Source organism: Monocercomonoides exilis (genome assembly GCF_001643675.1).
Source record: "Monocercomonoides exilis strain PA203 chromosome Unknown scaffold26-1319188, whole genome shotgun sequence".
Lineage (NCBI taxonomy): Eukaryota > Preaxostyla > Oxymonadida > Polymastigidae > Monocercomonoides > Monocercomonoides exilis.
Window position 1 is genome coordinate 772,589 of NW_027150571.1, and position 26,002 is coordinate 798,590.

At 35.0% G+C, this 26,002-nt stretch overlaps 5 protein-coding genes across 5 annotated transcripts; 1 reads left to right on the forward strand and 4 right to left on the reverse strand.

Annotated features, from left to right (window-relative positions):
* Nucleotides 1-2,285: 2,285 nt before the first annotated feature.
* Nucleotides 2,286-3,152, reverse strand: MONOS_15663 (uncharacterized protein; the record flags this gene model as incomplete). Its single annotated transcript, XM_067868555.1, has 1 exon — nucleotides 2,286-3,152. The coding sequence occupies one exon, from the start codon at nucleotides 3,150-3,152 to the stop codon at nucleotides 2,286-2,288; it is 867 nt and encodes a 288-aa protein (XP_067726316.1).
* Nucleotides 3,153-3,451: 299 nt separating this feature from the next.
* On the reverse strand, nucleotides 3,452-6,456 carry MONOS_15664 (uncharacterized protein; the record flags this gene model as incomplete). Its single annotated transcript, XM_067868556.1, has 3 exons — nucleotides 3,452-4,358; nucleotides 5,879-6,172; nucleotides 6,224-6,456. The coding sequence occupies 3 exons, from the start codon at nucleotides 6,454-6,456 to the stop codon at nucleotides 3,452-3,454; spliced, it is 1,434 nt and encodes a 477-aa protein (XP_067726317.1).
* Nucleotides 6,457-10,942: 4,486 nt separating this feature from the next.
* Nucleotides 10,943-12,938, forward strand: MONOS_15665 (uncharacterized protein). Its single transcript, XM_067868557.1, has 6 exons — nucleotides 10,943-11,018; nucleotides 11,154-11,181; nucleotides 11,247-11,740; nucleotides 11,802-12,326; nucleotides 12,441-12,607; nucleotides 12,663-12,938. The coding sequence occupies exons 1-6, from the start codon at nucleotides 10,998-11,000 to the stop codon at nucleotides 12,733-12,735; spliced, it is 1,308 nt and encodes a 435-aa protein (XP_067726318.1). The 5' UTR covers nucleotides 10,943-10,997; the 3' UTR covers nucleotides 12,736-12,938.
* Nucleotides 12,939-14,859: 1,921 nt separating this feature from the next.
* On the reverse strand, nucleotides 14,860-16,627 carry MONOS_18637 (uncharacterized protein). The gene is made up of 4 exons (XM_067871674.1): nucleotides 16,520-16,627; nucleotides 16,341-16,450; nucleotides 15,781-16,277; nucleotides 14,860-15,702 (listed from the first exon to the last, which is right to left on the reverse strand). The coding sequence occupies exons 2-4, from the start codon at nucleotides 16,408-16,410 to the stop codon at nucleotides 14,941-14,943; spliced, it is 1,329 nt and encodes a 442-aa protein (XP_067726319.1). The 5' UTR covers nucleotides 16,411-16,450; nucleotides 16,520-16,627; the 3' UTR covers nucleotides 14,860-14,940.
* A 1,343-nt stretch (nucleotides 16,628-17,970) lies between these two features.
* Nucleotides 17,971-25,915, reverse strand: MONOS_9661 (uncharacterized protein; the record flags this gene model as incomplete). Its single annotated transcript, XM_067880181.1, has 6 exons — nucleotides 17,971-20,797; nucleotides 20,850-20,938; nucleotides 21,245-21,333; nucleotides 21,813-22,441; nucleotides 23,416-24,327; nucleotides 24,505-25,915. 6 exons carry the CDS (start codon nucleotides 25,913-25,915, stop codon nucleotides 18,225-18,227), a joined length of 5,703 nt encoding a protein of 1,900 aa, XP_067726320.1. The 3' UTR covers nucleotides 17,971-18,224.
* Nucleotides 25,916-26,002: the final 87 nt, after the last annotated feature.

Below are 26,002 nucleotides of genomic sequence, written 5' to 3' on the forward strand. Positions count from 1 at the left end.
TGAATGTTCTTTTCTAATTTGAATTAGGATGGTGATTTCAAATTTTTTCCCTTTTATTTGAATCAAGTGGCCTTCATTCAAATTGACATAGGTTTATTTAATAAACCTCCATTAATTCAAATTTCCCAACTTAATCTGCATTGTGTCTATTGAATTCATAAATCAACATGTTATTATTTATCACATCGATTGATTATTATTCTCTCAATAAACGTGATAATAAGTTGAAGCATAACAATCAACAGTGGAAAGTTAAATTTTTTGATAATAATAACATTTTTCATGTTTTTTGTTCAATTGTTTGCAATTCTATATACAAATTGGAAAATGCACAGAAAAAATTGAATGTTCAAAATCATTTATGAAAATCAGACATAGGGTCAGTTATTTATCGGTGTCCAAAAAATTAATCGGGACCTAAATTTTTTGGCTCACAGGAGCACTTTCAGAAAAAAATAAATAATAGGAAACCTTTTTTATACCTTTATATACTATTCCAGAAAATATTTTTTATTTTTTTTATTTCTGTAAATAGATCTGGAATTTTTTGTTTTATTTTTTTAGATCAAAGACTTGCTCATATTTTCACGAGCTTTTTGTTTTGAGTGTTTTGAGTTATATCATTATTTATAAGCTTAACTTCTTTATAAATTTGGTTATTTTTCATTGTTTAACACTTCGGTTTTTTATTACTTTTTTTAATTCACTAAATTTCAACAAATTGAAGAATGCATTTGAATGAATAAGTTATTTCGTTTATTAAAAAGGAAATATATTTGGATTATCAACAAATAAAGATTTGTATTAGGAAGAAAATCTTTTAATTTTTATGATCGTGATTATAACACTCAAAAACTTGTTTTTGCGTTTTTTTACTTCCTTTGCTTCATATCATATTGTTTTATTTCAAAAATTTTGTGACGTTCATTTCGATAATTTTTACAACTATTTTTCAACATTAAAAAACTAAGCAACTCGAATATCACTGCAAAATATTCAATTTGTTGAAATTTAGTGAATTAAAAAAAGTAATAAAAAACCGAAGTGTTAAACAATGAAAAATAACCAAATTTATAAAGAAGTTAAGCTTATAAATAATGATATAACTCAAAACACTCAAAACAAAAAGCTCGTGAAAATATGAGCAAGTCTTTGATCTAAAAAATAAAACAAAAAATTCCAGATCTATTTACAGAAATAAAAAAAATAAAAAATATTTTCTGGAATAGTATATAAAGGTATAAAAAAGGTTTCCTATTATTTATTTTTTTCTGAAAGTGCTCCTGTGAGCCAAAAAATTTAGGTCCCGATTAATTTTTTGGACACCGATAAATAACTGACCCTATCAACGTTTATGTGTTGCATAATAGAAAACTGCAAAGGCAAAAAAAAGTTCTCAGTCAATGTTTATTTATTGTTTCCTTTGTTGACATATTATTTTTCAGAATTCCAAGTTTTTTGATTGGATTGAATCTTCAAAATGTGTGCAATCTGAAAGTTACCAGAAAAGGATTGAGCTGCAACGAGCTTGAATAGCTTCCAGACATAAGTGATGCACAACATATAAAGTGTGAAGAATAACTGCAGGTGAACCGCAACACTTATTAATTCACAAGAAATGCCTCAAAAGACAAAGAAATGAATGAGAGTTGAAATTGTATTATTGCAATCTTCACTTCACCCTCCCTCCACTTCAATAAAAATGAACAGCTTGCGAATATTCGAATATGTTTGTGAAAATCGATCAAACATTTGTTGATGAAAATCTGTTCGGGTTCCATGTTCCATTCCATTCCACATGCTAAATAGAAGAGAGAAGCTTCGAACGGATGCAGATGGAATGATTGCACATCAGGAAATGGACAATCATCATTGGTCTTTGTCGTTTCATTATTTTGAATTCGATAGAGAACAATAAACATCATTTTGCTCACTCTTGTAATAAAAAGTTTGATGAAGATAAGATATTGCTTAAAAAAGAAAGTGGAGAATCAATTCCTTCTCTTTTTGAGAGACGCCACAATCTATGGGTCAGTCGCCCATTTGTGTGTTTTGGTGAATTGGATTAAAAACCGCTTTGCGCTTACAAAACCAAAAAGCGCAAAAAGAAGGAACAACAAGAACATCAACAGTTTTGAAAACAGAACTTCAAAGAGTGGGAGTGAAAACGGTGGTGGGCAAAGAGAAGGAATTGATTCTCCACTTTCTTTTTTAATCAAAGTGCATAAGCACCTTAATTATCAGGAAAGTGTTTCATCAATTCCTTCTCTTTTTGAGAGAATCAATTAGTTGGATGATGAAGCCATCATTACTACCACAGTGTGCGTCTTCTTTGCGTTGTTGCTCTCTTCCTCTTTTTTTGCTTGTGATCTTGTTCGAATAATGAATTGTTCTCCAAGTGACTTCTGTTCCTCCATCTCCTCATCAGGCTCGTCTACTCTGGAAGGGAATTCAACAGAATTTTTAGCTTTTTCCTCACTCAAACCTGGCTTCATCAGGCGCTTCTTATCCCTCAGTACCATCCCAGATTCCATTTCTCGTCTCTTCTTCTTGTTCTTCTGGTCTCTGTCTGGTCTGATGCACATCTTGACACCATTTTCTGCACACGGATTGTTTGCTAACTCTTCTCTGGGAACATTCATAGTTGAGGCAATCACTTTCCCCAAAACTGAAGCAAGATTGGCATTCACATAATGCTTCACCAAAGTGTCTGTTCTAGGGGAAAGACGGGCAAACTTCGCAATCTGAGTTGGTGGAATTCCAGACATCGTTAGCGTTGAAAGCGTTGCAGCCTTTATTGAATAAGGAGTGAAATGGCCTGGAATTCCTGCTTCCTTCAACGTCTCCTTTGCCAATCGTCTAATTCCTTCCACTGTAAGAGGATGAAAAGTTTCGGTATTTAAAAACAATTTATTTCCATCTGGTTTTCTTTTCTTTATCTCTTCCCACAAAACTTGAATGGTCGAAGCTGGGCAAATTGAAGGGTTTTCATATAAAAAAGGAACTGCAATCTCTGTTCGATTAAGCGATGTTTTTAGCCTTGTGTCTAGATATATTCCTTCCTGCTCGAATCTGGATCGTTCCATATCTACTCTTTCCAACTCTGTAAACCTGCACGCAGTGAATAACATGGTGAGCACAATGGCTTTCATTGTCAGATGTTTGAAACTCAAGCTTTGATTTTCTCCAAGATTAGAAAAGAATGTCAGAATGGTCTTCGGATTCCAAATTTCTTGGACCTTCTTTTTTCTTGTCCTCTCTGTTCTTCTAAACCCTCTTTACAATATTTTTATAATCGGAATATCCCCTAAATTTGTGTTGAAAACCAAGCTTGTGAAAAATGAAACTGCTGAGCGGATGAGCTGCAAACATGACAGCTTCATTCCATTGTCTCGAAGGGTAATAAATATACTGGAACATCGAGCTGCCCACTCGTGAATATCCTCTGGAATTATGCCCATATCACTCTTTTCCCACTGTTCTCCAAAGTGTGCGAAGCCGAATAAATATCCATCCCACGTTGACTGAGCAATTCCCGATATGCACTCCTCTGCCAATGAAACTGGGAAAGATCTTTCTTCCAACGCCCTTCTCCACCAGCTCTCGCCTTTAACTCTGGTGGATTGATCAATATGACTCTTAACCGGCCTGGATGAAGACATGCACCTGTGCTTGCCATTGATGGACCCTTTCTCAGTACTGTTCTCAGACTCCTCCATTCGAATGTCCGATGAGGCGTCTTCTCCAATAGCACATCCCAGTTTTGCCCCTTCCAGTTCGGCAGGAGTAATACTACTGGTACTCTCTCCTTCTGTGCCTTCCGAATCGTCATTGGTATCAGGGGAACTGGGGGGTGTGCCAGAACGCACTCGTTCTTCCATGGATATGCCAGACCGTCTTCTCCCAATGGGCTTCCTATTCCGCACCAACGATCGACCTTGTGGTTGTGTTGAGCTGCAAAGGCGTCCAGCGTTGGAGTAACTTGAAGAACAGACAAGATTTCTTTGAGCTCGCTGTCTGCAATGCTGTAGTCTCCTGCTCTTTCCAGGCGGGACAAAGCATCGGCTCTTGTGTTTCGCAATCCGGGGAGATGAACTGCTCTCAGGACTATTTTCAGTTTCTCCTTCAATGTCCATATCCTTTTGAGTGTTTGACGGAGATTCCTTCCTGCATTCCATCTGTTCACGTTGAAAACAACTGCTGAGTTGTCTGAACGAAGTTGCAACTGTGAAATCCGATTCTCTGCTAGGATTGGTGCAAAATGTGTTAGGGCAAGTTCCACAGCTTTTAGTTCTCTGAAGTTGGATGATTGGTTTTTCACCGCGAATGGAAAACGACTGTGACAATCTAGTGACATTCTGTTTTGTCTGAGGATTGCTCCCCAGGAGCTTTCTGATGCATCTGTGGTTAGCACTGCTTCTGGAATAAACACTGGAGTTAGTCTGCGTCTGGGGTTCTTCATCAACATCCATCTCCATTTTCTTATCTGCAGGAGGATTGACGCATTCAGCTTCATCATTCCATCCCATCCGCCTGTCGTAACTTTTTTCTGCAACAATTTGTAGATGGATTGGAGGTGTAAAGATGCGTCTGAAAGAACGAAGCGCGTTGCACTGAGCTTTCCCACGAATGATGCTATATCCTTCACTCTGACGGTCTTGGCTCTTATGCACCTTCTCTCCCCCTTGTGACACAGCTCTCGCACTGCCTTTCTTCTTTCCTTCGTTAGACACACATCGAAGCTGGTTGTATTCCATTCGAATCCAAGGAAGCTGAACTGCGAACTCGGTATGAGGTTGCATTTCTTTTTGTTTATCAGAAGGCCAAGGCTTTCTAGAAACGAGATGATTTCCTGAATTATTTTCTTCAAGACTTCTTGATCTTGATGCAGAAAAAGAAGATCGTCCAAATAGGCAACGACTCTGACATCCCATCTTCTTCTTATCTCCGCTGTCACCTTCCTCATTATATGTGTGAACAGGCGCGGTGCATCTACAAAGCCGAAAGGCATGCCTTTGAAGGAGTAGTCTTTTCCCATGAATCTGAAAGCAAGATAGGGAATTAGTTTTCTTGAAACTGGAAATAAATAATAAGCTTGTTCCAAGTCTAGGGATACTGCGTAATCTTTCCGTCTTATTAGTCGTTCTACTGTTTTTTCTCCGTCGCACTTGAAATGTGTTCTTTTCACTGCTGCGTTTAGTTTCCGACAATCGAGAATCTGTCTCCAGCTGCCTGACTTCTTTTGAATGAGAAATACATTGTTTCTGTGTTTGACCTCCCTCTGCTCCATTGGGATAACAACTCCTGTTCGTATCTGTTCTTCTAATATTTCCTTGAATTCCTTGATCTTTTGTTGGTTGAGAAGCAACGCTCAGTCTCTGAATTGAGTTTTGCTGAGAGCTTTTCTGGCTTGCTTGCTCTTCCACATGGCATGCACTCCTTTGCATATCAATTTCTCTCCTCCGATTCGCTTCCATGCTTAGAGAAACAAAGCTGTTCTCCCTCCAATGTGCCTCCTCTGCTCTGTTTCCTTGTGAACTGGACCTAAAATTGTTGACGCACCCCTGGTCTCCTGCTCCAACTGCTCTGGTTCCTCCTTCTTCCGAATTGATGTCTTCTTGTGGGAGCTGAGGACCGGGGGTATCTCCGAAAAAACCGTGTATTTGTGTGAGAAATGGGATAACAAAATCTTCTTTGAAGTGTTCCTGGTTGTTCTCTAACAGGAGCCTGAACACGTGTAATAGGAAGTGCTGGTCTCTGGAAGCCTCTCTATAGCTTGGCTTCATGCCTTGTTTCTTTGAGAATCAGTTCCTGTCTCTCTGTGAGAATTCCTGTAGAAGCGTCTGTGCTCATCGCTGTGGCAGCCCTGAAACCAAACCTGCCTTGAATTCGAACTGTTCGTGCCTCTTGAAGAGCCCTGGTAATCATTATCAAGATGTCAGCTAGCCTTTGTTTTGCACCTTCACTTGAAGTCGGTATCTCGGCTGAACCTATGAGCGCAGCTTTAATCGCCTGGAAAAGAAAAATCTCCACCTTGTTCCCCGCCTGATCTAATGCGTCGTTAATCCAGTTTTCAGTTCTCTTAACAGTGGGCGGTTCAAGCGATAACAACGGGCTAAAATCCTGTGTCTTGTACTCCTCAACAACATCTTGAACGGATCTTGGGGAAATCCTTAGATCAAAAATTGAAATATTAGGCGTTTGTCCGAAAATGTCCTCAAACTCCTGACAAATAAGTTGTGATATGTCTAAGAAATCATCATTCTCCTTTCTGTCAGCTGAAGGGGTCAACTCCTGTGCTAAACCTTCCGATGAAGAAGGTGAAAAAATTGAAGAGGAAGAAAAGATGTCAGGTTGTGACAAGGTCCCTAGTTGGCTTTGCGCCCCACTGTGCTGCATTGCAGAATCAGCCGACGGCGTAAGTCCAACAATCGGAGGGAATTGCGAAGCAGACATCATTGATCAAGTGTGGCGACTGACCCATAGATTGTGGCGTCTCTCAAAAAGAGAAGGAATTGATGAAACACTTTCTTGATAATTAAGGTGCTTATGCACTTTAATAATGGAAAGAAAACAAAGAAAATGCACGTTTGAGTTTATTCCTCAAAAAATATTATTTCAATTTTAATTCAAATATTTCTTTTTTAAACATATTTTCTGTTTTCAATCAAAATTTTCAAACAATAGAGAGACACAGCAAAGCAAGAATTGGCAGAAGGATCGAAGAAAGACAATAAAAAATGAGATAAATGAAAAGCATAAAGAAGAAGAACACGATAATATCGCAGCGATCCTTAATGGAAAAGTATCTCTTGTAAGTGGATAATTCAATGATTTTATTTTATCGATTGTTTCTAATTATTTTGCAAATATTGAAGTTAATTGATCTTGTAATTTTGAAACTCGTAATTGTTTTTGTCTTTTTAATTCTATTCATAAAATATTAAAAAATAAATTAATGGAATATTTATTCATGTTTTTATTTCCTTTTATTTAAAATAAAAGCAAAAGCGAAAATTCCATTCTTATCTTTTCAATTATTTTCTACAAGAATCTTCATTGAACGAATATTCACATTCCATATTCTTCAAATAGATTCATTTTTGATCGAACATTCATTTCTTTAGTCATTTCCTCTTGAAATTTCTGGTAAACTTTTTAATTTCTCTTTCTCACTGCTTTCTCGATGAATTTGAGAAGGAGAAGGCGAAATATGAAATGAAAATTCGCGAGTAAGAATTCAATGGTATCAATGAAGAAGTTTTCGTTGAAAGATTTCAGATAACAACTTTGTGAGTACCAAATACAACAGCAAACATGGCTGAAAATGAAGCTAATCCAATGCTCCAATTCAGAATGAGAATGACAGAACAAGTCAATCAAAATTAATTGCTTTTGCATTCTTCTCATTTTTGCTCATCTTTTACCTCTTATTTCCTTTATTCTTTTTCTTTCTTTTCAATTTGTCTTCCTTCGCTTTTCTCTTCATTCCTTTTCTCTCTTCTTCTCGCATTAGGTTACTCATTTCATCCATTTCTTCTTCAAATACAATTCTTCAAAAAGATATTCATTCCATTTCTTTCTCTTCCTTTTTCTTTCATAATTCTGTTTTCACCTGCATTTGCCAATTGATGGAGAAGAAGAAGAAACCTCACTTTCATTCTTTTCTCACTTCATTATCCAAAAGTTCAGCTCCAATAGCATTTCCTCTTCAGCAGCTTTGCTTTCGCATGAATGAATATTTTTTCATTCATCAATCATTTTTCATCTTTATTCTGTTTCCTTGACTAATCTCTCTCAATCTCTGCTCAAAATTGTTCTTTTCCTCTCCGTTTTTCTTCAATTCATGAAATGTTCCAAAAATCTATTCTTCCAAACCCACTTTTTTCTCAAGCCCAATGCAAAAGCAATGCATTTATGAAAATATAAAACCTTTCATTTTGGCTTGCCGAGAATGAAATTGAGAATGAGAGGTCAATGAATCAACAGCTTTGATGCAAACAGTTGATATGTTCAATAGAAAAGTCTTTCTTCACTTTTTCACTTTCATTCAAAATATTTCTGTTTTTATTGACGAACAAAAAACAATTGAAGATTAAGAAGATGAAGAAGAAGGCGAAGAAGATGAAGAAATCTGATGAACGAGGCGATCAAAAATATCCACAAACAGCTCTATGATGATGCAGATTGAATGAAATAATAGTTGAAAAAAAAGAAGATGTTAATGGACAGGTTATAGAAAGACAAATTGAGTTGAGTCATGAATTCGCAGGCAAAGGTAACCTTTCATTACAAAGCGATGCTGAAAACAGAAAGATTCTCTTTGGATACTCATTTGAAATCGTGTCTGGCCGAAGGCCTTGAAGATCAATGGAAAACATCCGAACTTTCCAATGGCTGTTCACAACAACACAAAAGATTCCCCTGAGCACAATTCGAAATATTTGTTGCTCTCTTCATTCTGATGCAACTGAAGTTGGATTCGAGAAAAATCACTTTCCTTCCAAATCATATGTCCACAATTGTATGCAGAGGAATAACCTTGTTAATTTATTTCTCGGACGCATCTCGCGGGAAAGTTGTCTTCGCTATATTTCCCTCTTCCAATATCATTTTTGCAGAAAGAAAATGGCTTCTGTCTTCAAATGTTCAGCAGCACCAAAAGAAATATTAAATGTGTTTCTTTTGACTTTTCTGTCACATCTCACTTTTGGGATTACCTCCTTTTCTGCAGGCGTCGGCCTTCATTGCTTTTCTCCAAACAATGCTTTTCTGAATAATGCAAGATTAATTAGTTATTCAAGCACAGGTTCTCTGTCTTCAATCACTCATTTGACATTTTCTCCTGCTATCATTTCGTATTTAGTCAAGTTCTTCAGTCCAGTCAATCCACGCATGTTTTCGGTAATTCATCATTTTATCTTCCACTGCTCATCAGAATCATGTGATCCTGATGATGCTTCTTTATTTTTTTGTAATAAAATCAAAAGTAGAAAGCTAAAATTTGTGGATCACTTAATTACTAAATGATATAAAAGATTTATCTGTTTTTGTGTTAAAAAAAAGATTTGATCAATATTAAAAAATGATTGTTTTATTATTTGACAGGAATTTTTTTTCAAAAAAATGTGATCCGGAAAAAAAGGTTAATTTGCGAATGATAAAAGCATTAATATAAAAAAAGAAATAATACACAAACAAAATAAAATGACAAGAATTACAAAGGGCTCGATTCAAAAGAAAATACATATACTGCGCGATCAAGGGAAAGGAAGAAACGAAATTGCTCGTTTATTAAATATTTCAGTCAATACTGCAAAAAAGTACTTAAAAACAAACCATATTCAAACAAAACGGCTGGTTAGATGCAAACTCGGAAGGCCACTTATTCTTACGCCTGCGCTGTTGAGGAAAGCAAAAAAAGAATCAAAATGCAAGCAAATTCGAAGAGCCAGAGATCTAACCGATTATCTTGGTGTGAATTGCAGCAATTCCACTGCTCATCGACTATTGCGCTTGATAAATAGAAAATACACAAAGAGAAAAATCAAACCTTTCCTATCAAAGAATGCTTGTGAGAAAAGAAACGAATTTTCTGAAAAACATTTAAGGGATGATGAATTATGGGAACTTACGATCTTCGCTGATGAAAAAAAATTCAATTTATTTGGACCAGATAATACAAGAATGGAATGGATTGAAAAAGATAATGAGGAAATTTTCGACCATCAAAGTCAGAATAAACATGAAAAAATAAATATATGGGCTGCAGTGGGTTATAATTTCAAATCACCAATCGTTTTTGTCAGTGAAACAATGAATTCTGAGGAATATTGTCGTATTTTGAAATTTTCATTGATTCCTTATGCACGCAAGCGGTTCAATAATAATTGGAGATTTATCCACGATAATTCACCAATTCATCGTTCCATTAAGGTGCAAAATGTTATCAGAGATTTTTCAATAATTAGCGTAGAATGGCCACCTTATTCTCCAGATTTAAATATCATCGAAAATGTGTGGAGCATTTTATCTAGGATGGTTTTCAAAGATGGAAAACCAAAGAAAGATGTGAATGAGCTGAAACAATCAATTTTGGATGCCTGGAATGAAATTGAAATGGATATTATTAATAAACTTGTTCATTCGATGTACAAACGACTAAAAACGGTTATATTGAATGAAGGAGGATCAATCAACTATTAATATATTTTGATTATGTTATTGGAATTAATTTTTGAAATTTTTCTTTTTTTTTAAAATTCAGATCACATATTTTTGACAAATTATTTTTTCTATTTTCAAAAAAATCGTTCTTTTTTTTATTGTTTTCGAAAAGAGAAAAGAAAATTAACTCTATTGCAAAGCATTAATTTGTTTGATAATAATAATAATTGCATGCAATTTTTTTCTTTCACAACTGTTGGTTCATTTCTTCAATTTTTGTCAGCGGATCAGTTATTTTTGATGGTCAGTGTTCATTCAATGAAATATAATCTGAATTTGTTTTAACATCTTGCACCAAATAAAATTTATGAAAATCATGTATCTTCCGTATCTTCGTATATTTCTCAATGGCTATATAATAATCTGCTCCATTCACATTGTTATGCTCTCCAAAGTGGAGATTGGCCATTTCAATAAAAAGTCAGATTCCTGCACTTTGGAAAGGATACAGATGGAAATATTTTCACAACATATAGAACAATACAAAATACATACACTATGTCTTTTGCGTTAATGAAATTGTTGTGTTCCACTTGACCATCCAATTTCGAAAAATCATCAGATTGAATTTCAAAAATATAGCATCTCCATCATTGTCTGCTGTGACCATGCAAAACAATTTATCTTATTCTGCAGAAAATGTTCATTCACTGTTCTCTCATTTTGTCAATGTTTATTCTTGACTTTGAAAATGTCTTTCGATCATTGAATCCATAACTACAAACAGAAAAAACAAATCCTTTTTTTATCTTTGTCATCCTTTGTCAAAAATGTTTACACAAGAAAAAACAGTGTGAAAGCTAATTTTTTAAGACATATTTGAGATTTTATTCTCCTTCATTTTCTAATATGAAATGAAATGTGGATTCAATACGAATGATGAATTTTCATTGTTTTCTTGGTGCAATGCATTTTTGAAAATGCAGGAAACGAGTGTCACTAAAAGATTTAATGGTTTGCAAACATTGTTGCACTTTAATTTTTGTTGATTTCATTAATTTTTTTCAACATAATTAAAGAATTATTTGATAAACTTGAACATTGTGATGAGGATGAGCAAAAACAGAAAATCGAAGAAATGAATGAAATGATTAATGAAATGAATAAAGAAGAATTTAAAACTGTTTTCACAAAAGAAATGTTCGACAAAGTTGATGAAATGATTGAAGAAAAAAAATTGCCTTTGGAGAACGCCATTTTGTTGCTAAAGCGCATTGGATATTGCAATGTAATGAAACATTTTTCATCATATTCTTTTGATAAATCATTATTGGGCAAATGGTTGAGAGAGATAATTTTTGAAGAATTGAAGAAAAAAGAAGAAAAGAACGAAATGCTTTTTGTTGATCTTTGCGAATGCTATCTTCTGCTGAGCTTAGGGAATTCGCAGGATTTGCGTTTAATTTGTATTCTCTGCCTTCTGAAAGAAGCCTCGAAAAAAGAGGAAAACGAGGAAGTTCAAAAAGATGTGGAAATGGCTTTATTTGCATTGAGTTGCATCGGAAAATATTATGTATGAGCATTTCTATTTCCTTTCTGGAGTTATTATATTGAATTTTTTATATTTTAATAAGATTTTTGATGGAGAATTGCATTTGAATGAAATCAAAGAAATTATTGAATATCACCAGGAACATCGCAACCTCTCTCAGCTTGCATATCAATCTGCTTGGGCGTTTTTGATTAACCTAACATATTTTGATAGAAGTTTTGGTAGCGTTATTGTGAATGAGCTGCATTTTATGAAAGAAGAAACAAAAGCATTGGAGGAGATAAGAAATGATATGGTTTGGAAGAAAAACGAAAAAGAAAAAGAAATGAAAAAAGGAATTGTTTTGGAGAGATGTCTCGATGCTTTGAATGCCTTTGGTAGATTGGGGCTAATACGGAATAAGGAATTCATTAAACTGACAACGCTTCTCATGGGTCTGTGCAGAACAACTCGGGGCAACTACAGATACGCATGTGAGAAATGCTTTTTAATTTATGTGAAGATCATTTTGCGAAAAGCAGAATCTTCTGATTGTTTGCCAAGTGTCGAAGCTGTTGGCTTCGTTTTGGAGGAAATGTGTCAACCAACGATTAACAGCGAAGAAATAGTTTATAGTATGCGAGTATTTCATAATATTTCGAGAATAATGCACTCAAATGAGGAAAAGAAAAACATCTTCATTTCGATTTTTTGGTTTGTATGGAACCGGCCGAATGGAAAGGTCAAAGAAGAAAGTGAAAAAGCAAAGCAGAAAATGATGCTATACAGGAAGCTACGCGAAAAGATGGAAGAAGAAGGATACGAAGATATTATTGTCAGTTTCAAGAATGCAGTGTTGGAGCCTAATCTTACACAGAGAATAACCGGAAGGGAATTCGGATTCGATAAGTCAGCCAGTGCCAGTGATCATTTTTCAAATATTTTTCATTTTTTTCAACAAAAGATCACTTTCAAAAAATGAAATCAAATCACACAATAATATTGTGAACGCGCGTGTATTCATGAAGTTTTCGTGATTCTTTATTGAATGACCCTTGAAAATGATTTTTTGATCAAAAGGGATGGGCCATTTCAAAATAGTATCTTGTCATTATAGTAACATTTCTTTGATTTTCACTAACATCTTTTCAAAAATTTGTGGGAATTGTGATACTCCTTCTTGCCAGTCGTATCTTTAACAAGATTAACAATTTGAAAAAGTTTCAAAAAGAAAAAGAAATAAGAAATTCTTATTCAACATTGCAAAAAGACAGAGAAATAAAAGCCTCGTCATTTCAAAAATGTGATTGTTTTTTGTTAAATTTTTTGACTGAAGAGTTTTTGCTAAAAAGGTAATAATATAGCTGAATATCAGAATGAAGATGGATTTGGAATGAAAAATAAGAGCGAAAGAGAAAAGAGGAGGAAGAGGAAGAAAGAATTCTTTTCGAATATAATGTCAAATTTTTGGATTAATCAAACAACAACGATTTGTTTCAAAATTTTCTTATATTTTTTCGATCAAAACCTTCCACTATGAAGCTAAAATAATACAGAAAAATTCAAAGATAAAGATAAATATTTTTCAATAACGTGCAGAAAAAAATTCTTTAACAAAATATTTTGCCCCATATTCGCTTTCTGAAAAATCGAAGAAAATGTTTCTATCAATTTATTCTGGTGAAATGCAAAAAAGTACTCGAAATGGAGAACGGCAATGAGATAAATGAATAAAGTGGAGAAGAAGAAAAAGAAGCAGAAGATAAAGCGAAAACGTTAACAATCAAACGAAGAAGGATGTTTCTCCAGCATTTAAAATTCTCCGGATATGGTTCTCGGATATTTTTGATGAGAAATTTTTAAGACATAAGTTGAAGAAGCGAAGGAGAAGGAAAAGGAGAAAGTAGAATTTACCCATCAGATTATTAGAGAAAAGATAGGTTGAAATTCAGTAGAAAAGAGATATGGAGAAATAATTATCCTTTCAAAGAGGAAAAAAGAAGAGGAAAAAATGGATGGAAATGAGGAAAAAGAATATAGAAACGAAAAGTGAATTAAAAAAGATAAAGATGCGCAAAATGTATTCGCAAATTTCAATTTTCAAAGAAATTACAATTAACTCATAAAATTGCATTGCTTTAAACATTTCTTTGTAGCCATAATCGTCCTATTCGTTTTATTCTTCTTCTTATTTTTTTTTTCTAATTTTACTTATTCTTCCACTTCTTCTTCTTCTTCTTCTTCTTCTGCTTCTTCTCAGCAAAATACCAACCAGAACTCTTCTTCTTCTTCTTCTTCTTCTTCTTCTTCTTCTTCTTCTTCTTCTTCTTCTTCTTCTTCTTCTTCTTCTTCTTCTTCTTCTCCTCCTCCTCCTTCTTCTTCTTCTTCTTCTTCTCCTCCTTCTCCTTCTCCTTCTCCTTCTCCTTCTCCTTCTCCTTCTCCTTCTTATTATTCAGAATTTTTAACTTTATTTCCATCATCTTTGTTTTCTTCTTTTTCTTCCTCCAATTCAAGAAGCATTTCTAATTTCAAATTCTTCGCAAAAAGCCCATCAACTCAAATGAACAATTCGATTTTGATTTTTATTTTAATTCTTCTCTCTTTCTCTTTCTCTCTCAATCTTCGAGGGAGGTATCAAAACTCCCATCAGAATTTCTTTCTCTTCTCTAATATTTGAACAAAGCATTTTAGCAACCTTCAGGTGCTGCAAACGGATTATTTTAACTTTTGGAAATGGAAATGAAGAAGAATGAATAAACAGGCAGAGGAAAGCGTTTGGGTTGAATGTTTCTCTTAACTTGAATCAGCATCAACATCGTTGTTTGCTGTTTTTGTTGTCTTTTCAACGTTCTCTGAGGTTTTTTGGTATTCCTTGAAAGCAAAGGAAGAATTGAAAAAACATATTTTTTTTTTTTGCCAATGAGCTGAAAAGAGGTTGTTTTGAGAAAATCAATCAAAAGAATGAATGAAGGCTTAGAAATAAAAAAGATTTGTTAACTCATTTTTGGAAGAACTTTGGTGAAAGAAAGAAGAAAATGGAGAAATTCATGATTTTTTATATTTAAATTTGGAAAAAAAAATTCAATTATTTTTGTTCTTGATTCACTTCATTTTGATGAATCTGGATAATAAATCACTTTTAAAACAAACATATGAAAATAAATTTTTGTACCGTTTTGTGAAATGAATAAAAAAAGAGAAAGTGAAATTGTGAATCATGAAACTCCAAGCATCTCATTTCCTCAAACATTTACAAAATAATCATAAATATTCAACAACAATTCTGGATTATATATGAAGCGAATTGAAATTACTTCATAAAAGCTGGTGATAGTATCTTCATATCCTTCTTCTTCCAGCTTTTCGAATATCTCCATTTTTGTTGCCTTTCTTTTAACTTCTTCCATTTCATTATCCTTCTTTTCTTTCAATCGATTTGAAACATTCGTAAAGAATTGTAAGCATTCATATACCATACCTTCATTCAATGTTCGTCGATGCATTTCCTCTAAAAAAGCATCAATTGCTCCACTTTTCAGCAAGTCATCAATTTCCACATTTCTATTTTCTGCTGCACTTCTCAAGGAAAAAATGCACCAGTAGCAAATTTCCCTGTGATTATCCTTCGCTGCTCGAAATACTCTAACTATGCTTCTGAAAAGCTCAACAAGTTCTTCATTCCACAATTGACAACTGCTAAAAAAAATCTCAAGTGTTTGGATCCATCTCCGAATTACTAGCACTTCATTCGCTTCTTCTTTGCTCATTTCCTCAAATTTATTCTTCCAATTCAAGCACTTTGTTAGCTCTTCCAGTTCTCTTGCTGCTTCTCTAGCAAAGTGTAATTCGTTCACAATAACTCTTTCCAAGCTTTTATCGCTGTAAAATCTGTCTATAAAAAATTGCCAAGCAGATTGATAGGCAAGTCGAATATGATTGTTATGTTTCTGATGATATTGGATAATCTCTTTGATTTCTTTTAAGTACTGTTTTTGTTCAATTTCCTTTTTAATAAAAGATAAGAAAAATTCAAATAATAAAACAAATTAATTTTGCAAAGCAATCAAGCCAGCTCAACACACTTTAAATTGTCCAATATTTGACAAAGCCAACAAAGCCATTTCCACTTCTTTCTGAGTCTCCTCGCTTTCCTCTTTCTTCAATGCAGCTTTCAGAAGGCAAGGCACACATATCAAAATCAACTCCGAATTAACCAGGATGCTAAGCAAAATATAACATTCACAAAAATCAATAAGAAGCTTTTCGTTTCTTTTTTCTTTTTCCTTCTTCTCCTCTTCTTCTGCCATATTTTTTAATTTTTTACCCAGCGAAGACAAATGAAAGCATGAATTCCACATGTTTTTCAGCACATTGCTATATCCAATATGCTTCAGCAGCAAAATTGCATTTTCCATTGACATTTTCTTTTCTTCAATCATTTTGTTCATTTTGTCATACAGTTCTGTCTTGAAAACAGAATCGAACATTTCTTTATTCATTCCTTCTATTATTTCATTCAATTCTTCAATTTTCTGTTTCTGTTCTTCATCTTTGTATATATCAAGCTCAGAAAACAAATCTTCAATAAATTTATTAATTACCGAAACGCTGAACATTCAAAAAATTGAAAAAATTCACAAACTTGAAATTTTATCTTCAAGAGACGGCTCCTGAATATCATCATTGGATTTATATTTGTTGTGCATTTCCATTCTGTCTATTTTTATCAAAGATCAATTTACAGCTAAATTTCTAACAAAAAACAGAAAAGCAATAACAATATTGTCGAAAATTGACAAAATTAAAATATAATTGTCAAACTCAATTCTTTTGCTCAGTAAAAAAAAAATCTGTGTTAAAAAAGAAATCGCAAAGAAGCTGCAATATTGGTCGTATTTAGCCAAATACAAAAGAGTTTAATTTCTGTCTGATCGAACCAACAATAATTCATTTCATCGAAATGGATAGAATTTCGAATGAAAACTTGAACATGTCGGAAAGTATCCCACATGTCTGAAATTGATTATTAAAAAAAATATCTATTTAAACATTCTGAGTGGAACAAAGAAGGGGAAATTTGGTGCTTTTTTGAACTTTTCAAAAAAAGTGACAAAAAAGCAACAATTTGCGCATTAAACTGTGCATTTAAACATTGTTGCAGATTAAAATTCAAACATAAGTATTTAAATTTTAGCACTCACATTTTGTTTCATCTGGAAGCTTTCCTTGTCAGAAATGATTTTTCCTGTAATTTCAGAGTGTTTGCTGATTTCAGTGAATGTTTCAAATATTATGTGTTGAGTTAAGTTTTGAAATATTTGGATACTTTTATTATTTGTTGCTTTCTTGAGTGGGTTGTTCAGGCTGAAGGAAGATTGATGAAGATGATCATTATTTCGTTGTCACGAATTTTTGAAGCTCTAACGGATGATAATTGACGCATAAGGGACCTAATCAAGGCAACGATGGACAGCATTGTTAATCGATCAATGAAAAAGATTCTATTTCAAAAGATTTTGAAACTGAGCAAAGTTGAAAAAATTCGAGATGGTAAAGGGAGATTATTACAATATTGCAATCAAATAGCAACCGAGTTTTTGAAATCATTTCAAAATTTTTATCGTTCAGTGGTGTTAACGCTTTAAGTGTATTTTTCTGAAGACACTTGTTATGTTTTTCGGAAAATTCATCACCTTGGATCGTTTTGATGGTTATCGTCTATTCACCGATTTCGGGGCGGATTTTAAACGCAAACTCTGAAACAGTAGGAGCGATGCCGAAGCAAGTCCGACAGGATAGAACAGATTGCGATTGAAGTGTTTGATTAATTTGAGGTGTGTTATCCAATTCATGAAACATTTAAACAATTTTTATTTAAATAAGAAAGAAAGATATCATGAAAAATAAAAATTGTTTTAATTTTTTCGGCAATGATGATTTCATCTTTTCTCCTTTACTTTTTTTCTTTTTCTTTTTCTTTTTCTTTTTCTTTTGGTGTTACACAGATGTTCTTTTGACTTTAGTTTAATAAAATTAATTGGATGGGAAGAAATGACAAAAGACAAGCAGCTTCAATTTGAGAGGCAAGAAGATGAGCTTATTTAAAAAAAGGTGTCATCTCATTCAGATTGAAAATTTCCATTTTTTTTTTTTTTTTTTTTTTTTTTTTGTGAGGAAAAGATAAATATTAGGATTTCGAAAACCATCCGATGTCTTGTGCCTTTTTTCCAAAAGTCAATTTTTAAATAATTGTGATAAAAGCATGAAAATATGAAGGATTTACATGAGTATTTTTATTTTTTTGAATTTTGGTTTTTTTTTTCTTTGAAAATAAAAAATGGTTTCCCCAGAAGAATCTTTCCGCAAATTGAAGGAATTAATTTCAACCGCTGAGGCCAAAAAACAAATTATTACTTCGAATTAATTTTTTAGTATCAAACCGAAGAAAGAGGTTCATAACTTTGAGAATAAGAACAAAACATTCATTACTATCAACATTTAAATGCTGAGCGAAAAAATTGTTTGATCAAGATTGTATGCTGGTGAATGGAATGTCATCTCCCATTCTTTCCAGCTTATCGTAACGATCAGAGCCAAAAAATACCTTTAATATTTCTTGCGTCTTTTTTCGGTTTCTTTCCTCTATGTATTTTCTTTCTTCATCGTCAAGTTCATTGAAAGAAGCTTCCTGTTCGCTATCCATTTTCGCACTTTCCGCTTGTTTCAGTTCAAAATCTGAATTCTGAATGGGCAGCGAAGAAGAAGAAAACGGAGTGAAAGGCGAAACAATCTGGCTCTTTTCAGTTTCAGACTGCTCATTTCCTGCCTCTCTTTTCCTGGACAATGAATTCCTGTTAAAAGACAGATTGGATACCGCCGAAGGGTGCAGGAAATCAAATGGTGCACAAACAATCGGTGCGCTACTACCAACATTCAGCCTCCGAAGCAGCTGATTCAACGACGAGTCAAGTGACTCCATCTCTCCTGAATTCTTGTGGCTAAATTTTCCTCTTCTGCTGCAGGCTCCTCTTTCTTCGTCAATGCCTTCGTCTTCTTCAATTTCAGAGATCTGCTCATCGTTGTACAGTCGTCTGGAATTTGAAGATGTTCCTTTTGCATTGAAAGCTTCATCATCATCATCATCATCATCATCATCATCATCGAGAAATAGTCCTCCATTCATCATCAAATCGTTTTCCTCATCTTCACGAATGCTTTCAAACGAATGCCATATCGCCCTATTCTGCTGAATGTCTCTGGTTGAGCATTGCTTTCCCAAGCTTCCCTGTGCAGAATAATGAATCGCATCTCTCTGAACTGGCTGCCCCTTCAAACGCGGTGCCTCTTCAGTTGCTCTGGAGAGTGCAGGCATTTGTGTGTTAAGCTCCTTTTGCATCCTGAAATCTTTCAGCTTCATAAAAGAATCTTCATCGTTTTCCTCGTTTTCGTTGATGGGATTGTCTTCTTCCATATCGCCTTCTTCTTTTGTTTTTTTTTTCCTTTCATCTCCAAAACGATCTGTTTTTCTTCCTTTTAGTTCTTTTGCAAGTTGGCTCCTATTTTTGGAATAGGCAGGAAATTGTGAATTGAAAGAAGTGAAGTGAGATACTCCACCTATTCCATCAGATTGGTAGTTGACTTCCTCATCTTCTGAATCATCAAAATATGCACATTCAATCAGTCGCTCCTGATTGAATTTCGATGCATCGCCAGTATCTTCATATGCATAGTCAGATTCATAATCTCCTTTACACCCCAGTTCATCATCATCTTCTCCTTCATCACCATCCTCATCATCGCTTTCATCCTTGACATCATCTTCATCCGGATAATCATTCGCAAAATACCCTTCTGAATTGCTATCTTCATCGTCCCCATCTCCACACAGCATTCTTTCGTCTTCTTCTTCCATCTGTCTTGCATAGTCTTCTTCCACATCGTATTCATCGTCCACAAGCATATCAGGCACTTCCCTCTCTCTCTCTCCAATCCTCTGGAATTTCTTCCCTCTTCTTCCTCCCACCCACCTTCTTCCAACTTGCTCATTCTCCACAACCAGCATTCGCTTCGCATTCGCCACAGCAGGATCATCAGCCCCGCTGTCGTAATCGTCTCCGTCGTGCACAAACTGCTCCTCCCATTCCGTCAGTATGCGATGCATGTCCTCCGGAGAACGGGCCGATGAATTGAGTGAAGGTGTAAATGGGAACGATGAAGGAGAAGGAAGCGAAGAGATTCCTCCGGTCGCTCCAGATTTAACCTCGTGATTGAAAATGAGATATGGATCGTGCAGATAATAGGATTCTACAGACATAGATGGAGCGGTTGCAACCAGAACAGATTGTGACGGAAAATTCAGTGTAGTTTTTTCAGATGAATGAGAAGAAGACGACTGTAATGGAGAAGAGATAAATTCAGCACTTTGATCAACACCTTTACCATGCTGATGCAATGTAGAAAGATGTGACAAAAAATCAAATGCTGTTGGGCCTTGATTGAGTAAGGAATCATCCATCTTTTCATTTGCAATTGATTTCACAGAAATTAATTCGTAATATTCAAATTGTTCATGATTTTGTAAGGGCCTTTTTCTTTTGATGACTTCATCTGCACTTTCTTCATTTCTTTTTAAATCATCGGTTTCACTGACCCATCTTTTTAGATTTCTTTGCTTTGGATCTTCAATTAACGCAGGAATTGTGACATCAGTAAATTTATATTGTTTTCTTCCTTTTTTCCTATTTGGCATTTCAGATCTCGATTTAAGTAATTTAGCAAGATCTCCTTCAGCTGGTTTTCGGTTACTAATTGAAAAATTAAAATCTTTCCTCAGAGCTTTAAGTTTTTCTTTTCTTCGTTTTTGTGCTTTTTCTAATGACTCGTTTTGTCTTTTCGCCTTTTGCTCTTCTTTAAAAATTTGCGGAGCTTTTAAGAAATTAACTTGAACATGATTTTTCCCGGTCTTCGCATCAGGCTCAAATGATATTTGAAAATCAACAAATTTTCGATTCTTTGGAGAAGAATGAAGTTTGCTCAATTTCTTTTCATTTTCAATGTTTCCTCCATAAACGCGACGTAAAATTGCATGAGGCTTTTCCTCTTTTGAAAGTCAAAATTTCATAAAATATTAGATCACTATGAAAAGGCAAACCATGCTCAAGATCAATAACACTAGAAAGTGGAGAAGGTGGAGTCAACTCGTTTTCATTAGATGTTAAAACAAGATATTCTGCTGGTGTGCTTTTCGGTGTTTGTTTACAACGAAAAAATAATTGTGAAGAATCAGACATTTATTATGGAAATTTTCAACAAATTCCATTCAACGAAAAAAGAAAAAAGTGTTTAAACGAATTACAATAATAAGAAAATGTATGCTAAATAAAAAGAGGAAAAAAAAAATGTTGCTGTCAAAAAACACTATATGTTTATTTCAGCTGTTCTAATATTTGAAGTTCTTTATCCATTTTTTCCTGTCTCTTCTCTTCTCTAAGCATCCTCAGATATTCCTCGTGAAGTGGCTGGAATTCCCTCGTTTTAAGCTCGTACCATTTTACATATTCCTCAGGTCCGTCATCAGGCGGCTCGATCTGAGGTTGTTTTGTTGGCTGATTCATTCTCCATTCCAAATATTCATTCTTTTTGATGAAAGAAATTATATTCAAAAAAAGAAAAGAGAGAAAAGAAAAGAGAGAAAAGAGAGAAAAGAAAAGAGAGAAAAGAGAAGAAGAGAAGAGAAGAGAAGAGAAGAGAAGAGAAGAGAAGAGAAGAGAAGAGAAGAGAAGAGAAGAGAAGAGAAGAGAAGAGAAGAGAAGAGAAGAGAAGAGAAGAGAAGAGAAGAGAAGAGAAGAGAAGAGAAGAGAAGAGAAGAGAAGAGAAGAGAAGAGAAGAGAAGAGAAGAGAAGAGAAGAGAAGAGAAGAGAAGAGAAGAGAAGAGAAGAGAAGAGAAGAGAAGAGAAGAGAAGAAAAGAGATGAGAAAAGAGAGAGAGAGATAGATAAAAGATATCAATTAATTTCATTCCAATACATCACAATCAAAACAATAAACAAAAAAATAAAAAATAAAAATAAAAATAAAAATTATTTATATTATTTTTTATTTATAATTTTTCAAACCATTTTTCTTTTTTCTTCGATCAATCTTTGCAAGGCAAAGAACTGAATCTCCTTCTTTTTCAGCTTTTTGCCGGCACTTTTGCCGACTTCTTCGATTTCCCTCTCCATTTCTTCGATTTCTGCTTCGATTTGAGACGAAGGAAGAAAACCAGCAGTGATCGCAAAGGGAGAAGAAGAAGAAGAAGAAGAAGAAGAGAGAGGAGAAAGAGAAGAGGAAGAGGAAGAAAAGGAAGAAGAAGGAAAAGCTGAAGTTTTGTTCTTTTTCCCAGTTTTGCTTGGGGAAAAGACCGAATTGTATGGAATGGTTGATTGGAGAGGGATGTAAAAGGGTTCTTGTTGAAGATTGATTAAATTAGAAGAAGAAGAAGAAGAAGAGGAGGAGGAGGAGGAGGAGGAGGAAGAAGGTTCATTTATTAATTCAGATACACCAAATGAAAGATCTTTGGAAGAAGAAGAAGAAGAGGAAGAGGAAGAAGAAGAGGGAAAAGAGGAAGAGGAAGAAGAAGAAGAAGAAGAAGGCAAAGAAAGTGTCTGTGATATCATCTTCATTGTGGATATTCCTTCTCTCTGTGTTGCTGTCCAGTTCTTCAGACGCGTTGAAGGAGGTGGGGCAACAAGGGAATATATTCCTATTGTTAATGAGGGAGAGAGAGAGAGAGAGAGAGAAAACGAAAAAAAAAGAGAGAGAATGAAAAAAAGAAAAAAAAGAAAGAAAAGAAAAAAAGAAAAGAAAAGAACAGAATAATATTTTATAGAATATTTATATATATATAATTTTTTTTTTATAGCAACATTCATCCAAACCTCTTATATTGCTCTCCTTCTGCACAGCATCATTCTTTTCTGCCACAGCAGGTGGAGGAGATGTGAATTCACCATATGGATCAAAAACTTTCGTCTTCTGCAAATCTGAAGAAACATAATTATTCCCTTTCTTCTTCTTATTCTTCTTCTTTTCTTCTTCTTTTTTGAATGAATCAAGCGAATAAGCCGATGGCACATTCTTCATATTTCTCCGTTTCTCCGCCTCCCTTTCTTTCTCCATCTTCTCTCTTTCTCTCTCTTTCCTTTTTGCTTCCAATTCTTTTTGCTCTTCTTTCAGCCTCATCATTTCATAAGCTGACCCTTTCATTTCGTATATCATTTCATCAATAGAATTCACCAGCTGCTCTGTTTCCTTTCGGTTTATTTCATCTTCCAGCAGTTCTTGTTCTCTTTCTCTGTCTTTCGCCGTCTTCTTCTTCTTCTTGTAGGAAGAATGGGATATCAGAGAAGTGCCTGGAAAATATATTGGTTTGAGTAATATTTAAATGAATGAAGAAAGAAAGAAAGAAAGAAAGAAAGAAAGAATAATAATAATAATAATAAATATAAATATAAATACAAATTGTTCGAATAAGTATGAATAAAAGAGAAGAACGGAAAATAAGAAATATATCAAAATAAATTAATATTTATTGGAGAAAAAAAAATGGAACAAAAAATTCTTTTTCTCAATTCGAAATATCTTCCTCTTTTTAATCAAAAAACAGGAAATAAAAATTCTTTTCCCCTTTTCCAAAAAGAAAAGAAAAGAAAAGAAAAGAAAAGAAATAAAACAAACCATCATAACCAGAATACAAAATCGATGCTTCTTTCTCTTCTTTCTCCTTCTGTTTCTTCTCTTTCTCCTTCGCTTTCATCAGCTGAACCATCTCTTTCTTCACAGGAATGCGAAAATCAGCATGCGAAGAAGGAGGAAGAAGAATATCAGCCACATCCACACGCTCTGCTGTGGTGTATGGATTGAAGGGGACAAGATGAGAAGAAGAGGAAGAAGAAGAAGAAGAGGGAAAAGAAGAAGAATTTCTATTTGATGAAGAAGAAGAAGCATTAGAACTTCCATAGCTAAAAGCAGAAGGTCTTTCCCCTGGTGGAAGCAAAGAATCGTACCATCCTGTTCGCAAATGAGGGAGACGAGCAAGAATTGGATTCTCAACAGCTTCTGCTGCTTCTGCCAGGCTTTCACGAAGAATATTGGTGGAAGAGGAAGAGAAAGAAGAAGAAGAGAAAGGCCGAAGCGAAGGAACAGCAGCAGGAGAGGAAGAAGGCTGGTTTCTTTCTCCTTTCTGTTCTTTTTGAAGCTTCGGAGAAATTCCATTCGGAGAATTAGCAGACATCCCAATCCTTTCTGAATGAGGTGTGGAAGGAGGTGTCAAAAGCTCATCTGCTTCTTCTTCTCTTTCCCTTCCTTCTTCTCCTTCTTCCCTTTCTTCTCTATCATATTCCTCTCCATCTTCTTCCTGAGTAGCCAAATTAGTCCCCACAGAACGCACAGCTTGCTGTCTCCCGGAGAAACTCGATTTCGGAGAAATAGAAGAAGAAGAAGAAGAAGAAGAAGAAGAAGAAGGCTGAAGAAGCGATGAATGAGAAGGATAATCCAATCCAGTTGATGGAATGATCAGCATGTGCTGCCCTTTCTCGTCGCTGTTGATTGTCATCAGAGGCTTTCTGTCAGAGAAGTCGTATTGTGAGGCTGATGGTTGACATGATGGAGTTGTTGAGGGAAATATAAGGAAAATAAAAATTTTAACAAAAAAATAAATAAAATAAAATAAATAAATAAATTGAATGAAAAATAATGTAAAAAAAGTTCAAATTTTATTCAAAAAATTAAACAAAAAAACAAAATCACCTAAATTCCCTTCCAAACCATTCGAAGATCCCAAACACTGCTGCTGCTGTGTCGCATTCATTCCAATTCCTATTCCCTTCACCACCCTCTTCACCGGCTTCTCCTTCCTCCACCCAGCATCATACTCCTTCATCTCCCTCTCAAACTGCTTTTCCGCCTCTTTCTCCTCCAAAATGTGCTGCATCGTCCTCTGTGAGCCTATCAAAAACGATGGAACAGGCGGAATTTCGTCTTGTGCGCTTATACTTCGGCTTGCTCTGCTGCTTCCCAGCAGACTCGGAATGTTTCTCGAATATCTTTCTTCGCTTTCTCCTTCTCTTTCTCCTTCTCCTCTTCCTCTTCCTCTCTCTTCTTCATTACCTCCTTCTCCCTCTGCTTCAAATTCTCTCTCATAAAATTCTGGTGGATCTGAAGAACTTCTGCCAAACATGCTATTTTTCGGACTTTCTTCTTGTCGAGAGCTGAAACTGCCTTCAAACCTGCTCTGATTCCTTCCCGAATTCAAACTCTGTTCTCCTTTTCCTTCATTCCTCTCATTCTTTTCTCTTCTCTCATTCTTCTCGTTTCTTTCCCTTTCTTCCCTCGCTGCTTCGTAATACCCTCCTCTCTTGCCTCCATCCTGCGCGTCGGCTTCATTCGCCGAAATCGGCGTGATTTGCCTCCCCATCGGCGTCACTTTTATTGTGGCTCTGCCATTCGACGGCGAAAAGCTGCTTGACGAAGACAGAAAATCTGACCCTCCGCTCTCGCTGAAAATCGTGCTCATCGACGATTCTCCGTTAGCAGACTTTCTTTTCCTTTGTGCGGAGGTCGGAGAGATGGAAAGCGTGGCTGGCTTAATTTGGCGTTTGATCTGATTTGTGCCTGCAAATTGTGAAAGAGGCGTAGAAAGAGATGGAGGACATTGGGTGGAAGTGAAGGGCGCATGCGGAGAAGGCACAAAAGTCGAGGAACGAGGAATATCGTCAGGAGATGAAGCTTTGTGAGTAAGTGCCAATGACTCATGTTCAGATCCAACCTTTGTTCCTTTTTCGTGAACAAATCGGGGCGATGACGGCCTTCTATAAAACTGTGGAGTTCTTGGTTGAGTTGCAGCAAAATCAGATAAACCATAGTCTACTCCTTCTTCAGGATATCTTGCTCTAGTTGTTCGGGAAAGTGGAGCTGGAATGGAGGAAACAGGATGAACTGCAGACACAAAACGCGTATCTGCTGGAACTCTATATGCAGGAAAACCACAATTAGTTCCATAAGCAATGTTATGTGGTTGTAATTTTTTTTTATCCACAAGAACTGTTCTTCCAGGACGGCTGGATGTTGAAGCAAGAGCCATGCTTGCTTCTTTATTTTCTTCATATCTTATTTTTACAGTATTAACTCCAGGAGGAGCTCTTGTCGAAGTCAGAAGAGAAGGCTCATCAAGAATCATTTATTCTGAAATGTAAGTGTATTTAGAAATTGAAAATTGTTAAAACAAAAGAAGTCATTAAAAAAATAAAAATTTGTGCAATACATT